Source organism: Gracilinanus agilis, chromosome 6 (assembly GCF_016433145.1).
Source record: "Gracilinanus agilis isolate LMUSP501 chromosome 6, AgileGrace, whole genome shotgun sequence".
Classification (NCBI taxonomy): domain Eukaryota; kingdom Metazoa; phylum Chordata; class Mammalia; order Didelphimorphia; family Didelphidae; genus Gracilinanus; species Gracilinanus agilis.
The window spans coordinates 122054946-122068368 of NC_058135.1; the positions used below are offsets into that span (position 1 = coordinate 122054946).

At 33.1% G+C, this 13423-nt stretch overlaps 1 protein-coding gene across 4 annotated transcripts in view; it reads left to right on the plus strand.

Annotated features, from left to right (window-relative positions):
• The window catches only part of LRBA (LPS responsive beige-like anchor protein), a 686065-nt gene that overhangs the window by 539226 nt on the left and 133416 nt on the right, over positions 1 to 13423 (plus strand). For all 4 annotated transcript variants that reach the window (XM_044680734.1, XM_044680732.1, XM_044680733.1 and 1 more), the window contains exon 46: positions 1208 to 1360. In XM_044680734.1, coding sequence (XP_044536669.1) covers positions 1208 to 1360 — 153 coding nt within the window. The remainder of the gene's footprint in view (positions 1 to 1207; positions 1361 to 13423) is intronic.

The following is a 13423-nucleotide window of genomic DNA, read 5'->3' on the forward strand; positions in this document are numbered from 1 at the left end:
AAATATATTTTTCTTTTTCTTTCTATACCAAGCCAGTTACACTTTCTAAGATAACTCAAAACCCCAAAACTTTGGTGTGACATCTCCCTAATGTAATATGTCTTTTAACTTGTAAAAGTCCTCTGTTTCCCCTCTCCTTCATTTGTCTACTTTTAAGTAGTTTCCAGCCTCTTCTCACCAGGTACTTGTCAGGCATTTGGTTGATAAGCTCATTTTTACCCTACTTTGTTAATTAGGTGATTATAAACAAAAGATGCACAATTCAAAGTCAGGCCAAATTTCATATGGATGATGGAGGTAATAATAGCTTAATTCCTGCTTGATCTTTCCTGTCTTTGCTCTGGCTAGTGTACACTGACCTTGTCCACAATTGGATGACCTTCCTATTTTACTCCCCTGTTTTGAAAGCTGCTCTTGCCATAGCTAGCCCTGAGGGGGTATCTGAGAGACCACTGATCCACTGACCCATGTCAAGACTGGATTTTCAGTCTGATCTACTGGGCCTCTGACATGGTTGGACTTACTGAACTTATAAGCCAGAGTCAGCATTTTTCTGCTTCTTAAGTGACTTGTATGTTGTACTTGGTAGGAGGAAAATACAGTTTTATTCTAGCAACTTCTATGAAATTCACTTCCTAATTTAATATATTGATTTTTAAAGTGACCAAATTCTACCTATTCTCTCCTTTTTTTTAGTTTGTAAGTTTTGCTAAAAATTTCTTAAAATTGAACTTGAATATTTACAGTTTAAGAAAAATTAAAAACATGCAAATAATATAATTTTAGCATAAATGAATGTTTTAGAAATTCTTATTGTATATTATGGAGAGGGAATTCTTTTACTTCCTTTGAAAATCTTAAGACTTTATTAATAATATACAGTATAGTATAGTCTTATAAATACCAAAGCTTATATATATTTTTTTAAATCATACTTTTAAAGTTACTCATGTATTTGCATTTGAAATCATGCTGCAAATTGTGAAGTCTTTTGCCATCCTATGAGTGATTGTTCAAGTTTGGACAAGATTAGATAGGACTTTCTTTTCTGGATAGATGAGAAGAAAGAAAAATATTTTCCACTTGTGTTTAATTTATTCATTCCACCATTTCTTCTTCCACAATAAGGCATTATCACTTGTTTGTGTGATTAGTTATTCAGTATTCTATAGTTTATAACAAGACATTGTCTTTTTTTTTTATGTAGGAGTTGATCCCTGAATTTTATTATCTTCCTGAGATGTTTGTCAACTTCAATAATTATAATCTTGGAGTGATGGATGATGGGACAGTGGTATCTGATGTTGAACTTCCACCATGGGCTAAAAGCTCAGAAGAATTTGTTCGCATAAACAGATTGGTAAGATAGTAATCATGGCTTTATCTCTCTGAGACAGGTCATCTTGGACAAAGCTGAATTTGCTATAGATAACTAAGTGACAGAGCATTTCTTGACTCTCTACTTTGCTTATAATAATAACTTATTGTTTTCATATAAAAGATAATTGAGTCATGCATACCCCTGGAATTATGTGCTATTGCAATTTAAATATGTCCTTCTGAAAATAAAGTTTTACTTTTCTTCAGAAATCTAGTTATTATTATCTTTGTAAAGTATAGGAAACATTGTTTCAAATTATCTCCTACATTTTGTTCTTTAAAACAAATATTTTTGTAATATATAGAATATGTGGACTTTTGAAAAGTCACAATACAACTCATTACAATTCTTTAGATAGTATATGGTGAATTTATATCCAGTCTAGTTATTTAGCATTTGTTTCATCCTTAAGAAAGAATATCTTACCTAGTGTCCTTTTAAACTTTTAAAAGACCTTTTGAAGCAATAAACTAGGCTTTTATTCCTTGTATTAATGATTGCAATTTTTCTTAAATTTTCTTTTCTGTTATCTTACTCTTAGTGTGGTCTTACACTAGCTATGTTGTTTTGAGTCTGTTGTTGCATAACAAAATATTGAAATTTAGCTTTCCAAATAATACTTTTAATTTTTAAAGTACATCCTTTCTCCCATCTCATGAACTCTCTTATTTTCCCTCCCCTACCCACTATTCTGATCTTGCTGTTCATAAAACTGTACTGTGTAACATATTTAGCATTGCAGCTTCTACCAAGTATTTCAAAAGATGCTTATTATATCATTGGTATTTAAACTTAGTTTCCAAAATGTGACTCTGCAATGGGTAATACGTTCTGTATTTGAAATGTATTAGGGAAAGAAGAATGGAGAAAGGAGAGTTGACTCGGCTAGTTGTTTGCATTCTTCTCTACTTTCTCCCTTGAAAGAGCTCTTTAAGAAAAATTAATAATTGTGATCAGAACCATGTAATTAATGAAACATGGAGTTCAAAGGTAATTTGAAGCCTGAAGAGAACCAACTCTCTTTAAATCATGTAAGCATATGTAGTGTTACTAAACATGCTGGGGGCGGGGGGTCTGGGGGGAGTGTGTTGTAGTAAAGTGTTCCTTTTGGCTTTACAATGAACCTTGCCTGATAGTCATGTTTTAAAGATTTCATCTCTTATCAGTGTTTTAATTTGACAACTTGAAGGATTTAGTAGTTCATCTGGTAAGCTGGTCCTCCCCCTCCCATCTTTATGCCATTCTCTCCTGAAAATGGAGAACTAGTGTGGGATATTAGAAAGTGGTAACTTACCAACCAAAGCAGATCAAGCTTTTATGAAATTATCTATTTTGTAGTATTCTACAATCATAAAATACTTTAAAATTTTGTCATTTTTTAAAATTTGAAGGTACTAAATTTTTATTTTGAGTCCTTCTACCAGTTTCACAGATGTTATGGTTTGTTCTATGAATATTTATTTTTTCTATAATGTAATGACATTAGAATTCAGTAGCAAGTCAAGTGCAAAAAGTCTTTCCTTTTTAAACTATATGAATTTACACACTAGTCATCTTTTGTCTCTGATTTGGAGCATGAAAAAAACCAATATTACCTTGTTGATTTTGTGAAGAAATTTCAAAGGCTCAAAAACATGATGAACAAAGCTTTGCTGTAGTACATACAATTCCAGTTGATTCATTTTATCTTTTCCTTTTAACCTCATAGGACTAAATGATTAGTATCGTATTTTTTAATCTGTTAGCATGTTATCACATGAGGTATTTTCCCCTTTTTTGGTTTTCCTCTTCAAGTCTACAGATTTTATGCAATGATTGTAGCTCATGAAATGCATACTACTTTGATCTGTGACCTTTTTGTGGTGCTAATCGGGTTCCTGATATCATTATACCTTGCTCATTAATCATATTTCCTGCAACCCGTCAGGCAACCAGACAGCCCAAGTCCCTGTTTTCAGCCCTCTGTTGGCAGGTTTCTGCTTTTCCAGATTATTACAGTGCGATACTTTGGCTTCTCATAACCAGAGCCACATCAAGCTGTGTGCTACAATTAAAGTCAGATGGTCCTCAGGTTGAACAGGGATATAGTGTTGCAGCTGTCTGTCTTCCTGGAACAGACCAGCACTAGGAACAGATGATATATAGGACAGTGAAAAATAACAGATTGTACAGTACCAGGTTAGTAGCAGGAGATCAGAGCATTAATTAATGGACGTAGTTATTTTAAATTGATACACAGCTCATCATTTTAAAATACTGTGGAGCACAAATATTAATTCAAGAAGATAGAATAATTTTTAAGGACACATGAATGTTTTGATTGATACTGTGTTGGGAGCACTTATTCTGCTTGTATTTACTAAAGGAGAGTAACTATGTTTAAAGAGCTGATACGATCATGGGGGAGGGGGCAGAATTTTGCTAGAACTTATTTAAACATTTCCATTTTGAAAGAAATACAATATTGGGATTTGAACCAAACTCTCACCCAGATACAAATAGCCAGCATGTCTTGAAAGTAAAAACTAAGAGATGTAATTTTTCTTTCCCTATCCTTTTTGTTCTGGGTATTTAGGATAAAAAAGAAATTTAATATGAACTTCTATTTTACCTGGGTTCTAAGTACTGGTCTTATTCTCACATATCAAATAATATTGGAGATCTTTGATTCCAGATACTATAGAGAAAAATAAATGAGCAACATGACTTTATTTTTAAAATAATGCAATATTCCTTAATCTACCACTCTTAATATAGGATCACCATATATTGTTTTCTTTCTTCCTCCCTCCCTCCCCTCCCTTCCTTTCTTCCTTCCTTCCTTCCTCCCTCCCTCCCTCCCTCTCTCCCTCCCTCCCTCCCTCCCTCCCTTCCTTCCTTCCTTCCTCACTTCCTCCCTTCCTTCCTTCCTTCCTCACTTCCTCCCTTCTTTCCTTCCTCCCTTCCTCCCTCTCTTCCTCCCTCTCTTCCTCCCTTTCTCTTTCTCCCTCCCTCTCCCTTCCTCCCTCCCTTCCTTCTACCTTGGAACCAATATACAGTATTGATTCTAAGATGGAAGTTAGAGGTTTTAAAAAAAAAAAAAAGAAAAGTTTAAGAACTCCTTCTTTAGAACCTTCTCTAAAAATTCATTTTATTTAGATGATTCCAGAAATCAAAGTTGTGAAGAAAGATAGTAGGTTAGAAGGGGAAAAGATGAGGGAGAAAGCTGACAGGTTATAGGCTGAGTTGATCAAGATTGGATCACAGAGTGCCAATCAAAATTTTGTTTGTCCAGAACAGAGATTATTGGAGGACAGTATTTCTTAGTGTTTTAGACAATATTTTTTTGGCATAATCTAGCAGTTAACAACTGAATTATGGTTTAAGTGGTTACAGGGTAAATAGTTTTGGCTTGAAATCTGGAGAGAAGACTATGCTTCCTCTAAGGATGAAAAAAGAACTAAAGTTAATAACTTGATTTTAGACTGGAAGGTAAAAAAATAAAGTGGTTTTATAAGGAAGGACAGTGAACCTAATGGCCTAACGGTCCAATGATTAAAAGAGATTGAAATAGATAAAGTACAGAAGAGATGATTTAATTCTCTAAACTTGGAACATGCTAATTAAACAGCTTGAGACTGTATTTATGAATGTACTTACTCTTTATAGAGGTGATTTCCCTAAAAGTCTTTGTTTATACATGGCTTGAATAGATTTGTATGTCTGTGTGTTTTGATCTGTAGTAGATGTTGTATGGATGGTATGGGGAGTACCATATTGTGAAGAGTGAATCAACCTCTCTTTGTTTATCAATCAGCAACTTTTAAGTTAATCAATAAAAAACTTAAGTACCCCTACTTAATACCTTACCAGTCACTAAGTATGAGAGTTCACAAGTCATTTGCTGGAGTGGGTGGCAACTGCAGAAGGCAATCTTCTCCTCTTCTACCCCCCCCCCCAAATTGAAAGACTACAATTGGTTCCCATAAAGTGGGGAAGGAACAGGAAGTGACATGGGAAAAGATTATTATAAAAAGTCCTGAACTTTCTGTCCAAGGAACTTCTCCTTGAGTCTTCTTTGGAGTTCTTATTTGGAGTCTCTGCTCTTTGGATCTTCTCCTTTGGACTTCTTCTTTGGAGGATAGCTCTTTGGGGCTTCTGGACTTTGACTTCAACTTGGGGCGTTGGGCCTTTTGGCTTTGAAGCTTCTTGGAGTCAGGGACTTTCTTTTTGGGTTCACTGCTGCCTTGTGAGCTTAACTCATGAGGGTTTTTCAGCATTGGGACCTTATCTGGATCCTGCCCAGCTTGCTGGTGAGTGACTAGGATTCCCATGTGAAGATTGGAACTCTGTTGGGGAGTGAGCTTCATTTCACAGGATCAGCTTTTAGGGTAGGCTAGGCAGTCTCCTTACCTCTTTCCCCTCCACATTTCCCTCTTTTTACTAATATTCCAATTAAACAAAATTGTTAAAAGTTGCTAATACTTTTCCTGACTTAAGGGATAATAATCAGTGACCACTTTTTATAACTCTTATTTAGTCAAAATCCCAATGTAACCATCATAATACAATATGAGAAGTGTTCCTAATGAATTGGTCTTTAGACTTTTTTTCTTCTCTTATCCTCCAGTTCCCCATATGGTAACCATAGAAATTTTCTCAAGGAAAGAGGCAATAAGAAACTGGCCAAAGGAAGCTCTCTCTCTTTGAAAATTGTACTTATGTTGCTGGTCTTATTATAACCCTCTTCATAATATTTTCCCTTCCTCCACTTTTCTTTAGTCTTTTCCACTTGGTATTAGAAACTGAATCATGGAGAAATTATAAATTTAAAAATGAAGCAAAATATACTTGGCATTTTTCCATCTATAAAACTTGCAAATAAATAGGTAAAATTGACGCATTCCCTTTTTTTTTCCTCATCAAAGTATTGATGTATTTACTAAAGTCCTTTGTCAATAATGCAGACAGACATTTTTAGCCTTTCATTAAGAAATTTGTAAAATTCTAAAATCATACACTGGGAGTAGAGATCATATTCATTTGGGTGAAAATGGATACATATGTAGAGGTGTGTGTGTGTCTATGTGTGTCTGTGTATTTTGGGAGAAAGAATTAGATCTTGGGAAAATCCATTTTTCCGTGACATACCACTTATATACAGTAGCATGCTGTGATGACAAAAATACAATTGAATTTCAAGTCAGAGGACCTGGGTTTGAGTTTTCTTTTTTCCATTGCCAGTAACCATGTGACCTTGATCTTTTGCTCAAGAAAATTTTTTAATGCATTGATGTTTCTCAAAAAATTCAGAATATCTGTTTATAATGTTTTAAAATGTTTGTAATGTTTTGTTTATAATGTCCACTCAACTCATTAGTACTACTTTTTCCTTTACTTCTTTCCAGCTAAGGATCTAAAGATATTTTCCTCCCTTCTTCTATCTCTTTAGCTCTCATACTGATTCTGAAAATCCACTTAATTTAAAGGAAAAACAGGGTAAGGGTGGGGGAAAAGAAACCAAAGACTTTTGGGACAGAGATGAAATATACATAGCATACACATGTGATTCCTTTTTGATATCCTTCCTATTTTTTAAATTTCTTTCTCCTTTTCTGCCCTTTCTTAAAGCTTAAATAATAGTCTGAGAATTCAGTGTAGCATCTGAAAATTGTAGAAGTACTATCAGATTACCCTTGTCCACTGATGATTCCCATAAGTAGAATACATTGGCCAGGAACAATTCCAGTGCTGTCCTCTTCTTTAAAGTATCCTTCCTTTCTTCATCCAGCCTTACTCATTTGTCTCAGATCTGGAGATTTCAGTTTCTAACTTTCTTAAATTTCTTGCCATCCAGACTTATTCCTAACTCAGCTTTGGTTGGTCTAATACTTCCCTCAGTTTCTTGAATTAGGGGGTAGAGGGAAGAGGTAGGAAAAAAAAAAAACCATTATCTTCCCTTGAAGGCCTAGAAGCATGGTATGGTATCTTCCTGGTCACAGAACGATTAAAAACAGTAAGTCCCACATATCTCAGTACTGTAGGAATTCACTATAGAATTTAGGTGAACAAGTAATTCACTTTCTCCAAGGACCTTTTTTTTCAAAGTTTCATTTATGTGTTTTTGTTTTTACATCACAAACATTTATAGATTACTCAGATTCCATAAGAGGTCTCTTGTAACAAAGAAAAACAATTGAGTACAGTGACCTTATTTGAATGTGCATGTGTATTTCACATCCATAATATGCTCTCACTTTTATGTTTTTAAAAAAAAGTATAGAAGTCTCTTTTCCTCCAGTCCATTAAAAGAAAAGGAAAACAAATTTCTTTTAACAAATAGCATAGTCCATGACTTATAAAAATGAATATATGTATATAATTATGCAACCTAAGTCCTTCTTCTCTCAATAATGGATAGCATATTTCATCATCAGTCCTCTGGCATTATGAATGGTCATTATATCAATCATAGTTCTTACAGTTTTTAAAATGGCTTATTTTTACAATATTGTTATTGTTCAAATTATTCAGGATTTGCCCATTTCCTTCTTCATCTTTTTTAAAATGCACAATATTTTTTTATTTTTGTAATATTATTATTATTGTAAAATTATTCTTTGAATATATCTTTCCATATCTTTTTGAATCACATTCCTTCATTTATTTAACCACAGTAGTTCTGTATCACATTCACATACCACAGCTTATTGAGTTCCTCAGTTTTATGACATCCCTTTAGTTTTGAACTGTACTTATCCCTGTTTAGGATAAGAAAGAGCCCTCTCAATTAGAAGGCTAGTTACATGTTGCTACAATTCTATAGTTATATACTAAGGCCCTGAGGATATAAAGAAAAGAAAAAAAGAGTCTCTAGCCCAAGGAGATCATATTAAGGGGCTTATTAAACATGTAAATAACTAGTTAAGTAATCTGTGAGTGTATAGTTACATACTTTGCATTGTATGGGGGATGAAGAGGAGGGAAGAAAGAGACAGAGAAGGAAGGAAGGAAGGAAAGAAGGAAGGAAGACCTCTGATAGAAATGTCCTAATGCTAGAATAATCAGGAAAGGTATCCCCTAAAAGGTGGAATTTGAGCTGAGACATAAAGGAAATTAAGGAAAATAAAAATGGTGAACATTTCAGACTGGGGGAAAGCTCATGAAAAGGCATAGAAAAGGGATAATGGAGTGTTGTCTACAGGAGCCAGCTAGAATGTAGGAAGAATGAAGTAAGATATTAAGAAGCTTGGAAATGTCATGAGGGTTCTAGTAATAAAGAGTTTCAAATGCCAGAGGAGTTTATATTTTAACCTGGAAGTAATAGGGAGCCAATGGAATTTATTGAGTAGGTAGATGACTGTGTTAGATCTGTGGTTTAGAAAAGTCGGGGGAAAGTGGAAATTAGGTTGTCACAAGTTTAGCAATAGGATTGTGGGAGAGACCTAGAGTGATAATGAAGTCTTCAAATGGGCAAGTCCTTTAATAAAACCTAAATATGTTAATAAATTAGTATGTATTGTCAAAATATCCATTTAAAATGTTTTGTTTTAGAAACTTTTCCCTAAATATTTAGTTTGACATATATAAAGCATTTCTTAGCATAAAGGATTTTCCTAAAAGCTGAAATCATATACATGAAAGGGAAGCACTATGAGCAAGTGAGTTTACTATGTGAAAGATAATTGAAAATGGTTTTTGTATTTTTTGAGGAATAAGATGCTAATACATCAAACCACTGGCAGCACTTAAAGCCACAAATTTAACTTGTTTGGAATACATCTGGATATGTTATTTTCTTTAAGAAATCCAGAGATATATATAAATGCTTTATGCTGAACAATACAGTTACTCTGTTAAAAATAAAAAAGGATATGAAAGTATGATAATAATTAGCTTGTGACAATGTAACAAAACCCAAGAAACTAAATTTGAATGTGGCTTTTGTTCCCATTTTATAAACTTGATCAAATAAAATTACATGTGGTGAGAAACTGCTTGCCTTTTGGCTTTTGTGTGTCGAAATGTATATATGAAAGTTTTTGCTTAATCCAAGTATTCTACATTGTTCCTTTTTGGCTTTTAGCTATCTTTCACCTTATGTTATAAGCTATGTGACTTGTGAGCCTCTTTTCTGATGAGGCATAAAAGTGATAGAAACTAGGTATACTTTTTAAAATTGTCTTATGATTTCAGAAACCTTATCTTATTTATCTTTCTAACAGTCAAACAATAGTCTATTAAATGTTCATTATATGCCAGTACTATGCTAGGTGATAGAGGAACAAAGACAAAGTGAAACAGGTCCAGCCCTGGATGAATTTCCATCCTTCTGGGGGAAATACATATGCACTTATGAACATATGTAAAATATATACCAAATAAACATAAGGTAATTTCAAAGAGGAGGCCCTATCACCTGAGTGTATTAGCATATACTTAATATAAGAGTCATTTGAGTTGAGCTTTGAACGAAGCTTAAGGCTTCTAAGATGTGTAAATCCCTATTAAGTAGTAAAACGTCTTGAACCTAGTGGATGCGTTATAAATATCCACTGGTTTGATTTTTTTTTAAATTTTGTCCTTGATAATTAATTTCAGTTTTTGTGAGTCTGTTTCTCCTTCAAGTTGAGCTTTTTCTCTAAACCCCTTCCTCTGTTTCATCCTCCCCCAATATAAATTTTAATTGAGAGTTAATTTCAGCTTAATTAAATGTTGTTATGCCATTACTTCTTCATAGTTTCACTTTTGACTAAAAGCTTATGCCCTTTATACTTCCTCTATGCACATACTAATGAATTAAAAATATCAGTCTTTTTTGGGATAATTTTTAAAGCTTTTCTCTGGAAACTACTTGTTGAGGTCTTCTGATCATTTATCAGGTGTAGAGTGTCTCTTATTCTAATTAGTTCTGTATATTTTGGATATGACACCTTTTCAAGAGAAACTCGTTACAAAAAAATACCTCAATTGCCCTTTTAATTCAATTGGTTTTGTTAATGCAAAACATTTAAAATTTTATTGAAGGGGCAGCTGGGTAGCTCAGTGCGTTGAGAACCAGGCCTAGAGAGGGGAGGGAGGTCCTAGGTTCAAATCTAGCCTCAGGCACTTCCCAGCTGTGTGACCCTGGGCAAGTCACTTGACCCCCATTGCCTACCCTTACCACTCTTCTGCCTTGGAGCCAATACACAGTATTGACTCCAAGAGGGAAGGTAAGGGTTTTTAAAAAATAAATAAATAAAAATAAAAATAAAAAAATTTTTATTGAATTGAAGTTATCTTTTATTTTCTCTGATCCATTGGTCAAGAACTCTTTCTTTATCCATAGATCATTTTTGCTTTCCTAATTTGTTTATACTATCACCCTTTTTATTTGAGCATCCATTTGGAGTTTATCTTTCTTTATATATGGTCTGAGATGTTGATCTGTTCCTAATTTCTGCCAGACTACTTTCCAGTTTCCCAGCAGCTTTTCTTGATTTCTTATGCTAGAACCTTGAGTCTTTGGATTTATCAAACATTTGATTACTATGATTGTTTTCTTCTGTATTTTGCATACCTAATCTTTTTCACTCTCAGCTTCTCTATTCATTAACCAGATTACTGTTAAGTGTTGTTAAATGATTACTGCTTTGTAATAGAATTTGAGATCTGGTTCTGCTAAACCCCATTCCTCCCCACCTGTTTCATTATTTTCCTCTAGAGCTTGACCTTTTGTTCCTCTAAATGAATTTCATGTTTTTTTCTAACTCTATAAAATAATTCTTTGGTAGCTTGGTATGATATTAAATAACTTAATACATACAGATAATTTTTCGTTTTTATGATATTCGACTCAGCCTAACCATGAATATTTAATTTTTCCAGTTATTTAGACATGTATTTGTGTGAAGTGTTTTGCCGCATTCATGTTTCTAATCATATGAGCATTATATTATTCTCTCAGCAACTAAAAAAAATTCTCTTATAGGATAATGGCCTTTGTCTTTTTCTCTCTTATAAAATGTTGATGATAATATTATTTGGACATGTGCACATAGCGAGTGATAATCTCATCATTTTAGGAAATGTATTGGATGTTAATTCATCTCACCCATTTCTTCCTTTCTAATATAAAAATAAACATGGTACCCATACTTCTCATCATTAATTTTATTCAGTATTTTATCTAAAACAAATGCTCAAAGCTCAGTACAGTATCCTAATTTATCCAACATTGTCAGGGATCAAGATATTCTACATTAGTGAATTTTTAGATAGCTGAAGGTTAAATATCTGAATATTTTAAATATCCCACCTAAGTATTGATCTTTTTTTATTTTGCTTTAATTTAACCTTTGTATATAAAATAATGTACTTTGTGTACTTGTATATAAAATGTATATATTGTATAATTACATATAAAATAATATCATTTATATAAAATCAGTTGATCAACAAACATTTATTAAAAACTCACAGCATGTTATGAATTGTACATATCTTTAAAAATTACATATGCTTTAAACAAAGGATAACTGATATAATATAACATTTTGTTGATAATTCATTGTCAGAGAACAATATAATGTGGTAGATAGAGAGCTACTGTCAGAGCTAGAATTACCTGGGTTCAAGCCCACCTATCTTCCAGACCCCAGGCAAGTTATTTACCTGTCAGCATAAATAGTATAAGTTGAAGATAAGCTATTATCCAACCTTGGTACAGTTTCATTATGCCAAGAGTTGTTTATGCCAGTGAAATCACTAGTAAAGAGCCTATCAGTATTATCATTCTAAATTATACAGTTTCAGTAATCATATTCTCTTATAATGTAATGATGCCTTTTAGAGCCTTTGGGATGTGTTGATTGTTCTTCATTTTTATATTTTTCCTATTGGCCTTTCTTAGTTACATCTCATAACCTCTTTTACAATATCAGGGCCCTATTAATAATCTGATGCTTTATTTTATGCAGTTATTTAGATGAAGGCCTAACAGTATCTTTATCCCTCCTGTGGAATGCATAGTTTTAGAAATTTTTCTTCATCCTGGAACTAGATGGTTAAGGTTATGAGTCTGAACTCTGGTTAAGCAATGTGTTCTCTCTCTCTCTCTCTCTCTCTCTCTCTCTCTCTCTCTCTCTCTCTGTCTTTCTCTGTCTTTCTCTGTCTCTGTCTCTCTGTCTGTCTCTCTGTCACACACACACACACACACACACACACACACACACACCTCATATGTATAAAAAAGGGGAAGAAAAACCCTCACACTTTCATGTAAAATTATTATGTAATGAAGCAAAATTTCAGCTCTTGGTAATTTCAACCATACACTCATATGTGTGTAATAGATCTGAAATATAAGCTAAAATTTTCCCTTGTTCTTCTTGAGTACTAAATATTGAAGCCTAGATCTTTCCTTCACTTCCTTTAGTCTAAGAGTTATCTATGTACATGGTTAGAAAAAATGTGTGTATAAATTTTATTTTTTTTTTCAATTTGTTTATAAAACAATTTTAATCTGTTTTTTAAATAATCTTTAGTTCCAAATTCTTCCTTACTTTCTTCTCTCTCCTCATTGAGAAGGCAAGCAATTTGTGTAGTTAATACATGTGCAGTTATGTTAAACATTTTCATATTTATCATGTTTGGAAAGAAAACAGATTTAAAATTAAAAATAAAATAAAGTTTAAAAAAAGGTATGCTTCAATCTACATTCAGGTTCCATCAGTTCTTTCTCTGAAGGTGGATAGGATTTTTCATCATAGGCCTTTCAGAATTTTCTTTGGACCATTGTATTTCTGAGCATAGCATTTTTCATATGAATATAGATGGTTTCCGTTTCTTTATCTGGAAACTTCTTATTCATATCCTTTAACTATTTATCAATTGAGGAACAACTCATATTCTTATACATTTGACTCAGTTCTCTATATATTTGAGAGATGAGAACTTTATTAAGGATGCTTGTAAAAACTTTTTTTCCTTCAGTTTTCTGCTTTCCTTCTTTTTTTTTTTATTTTTAATTCTGCTTTCCTTCTAATCTTGGCCATCATATTGGTTTTGTTTGTACAAAACCTT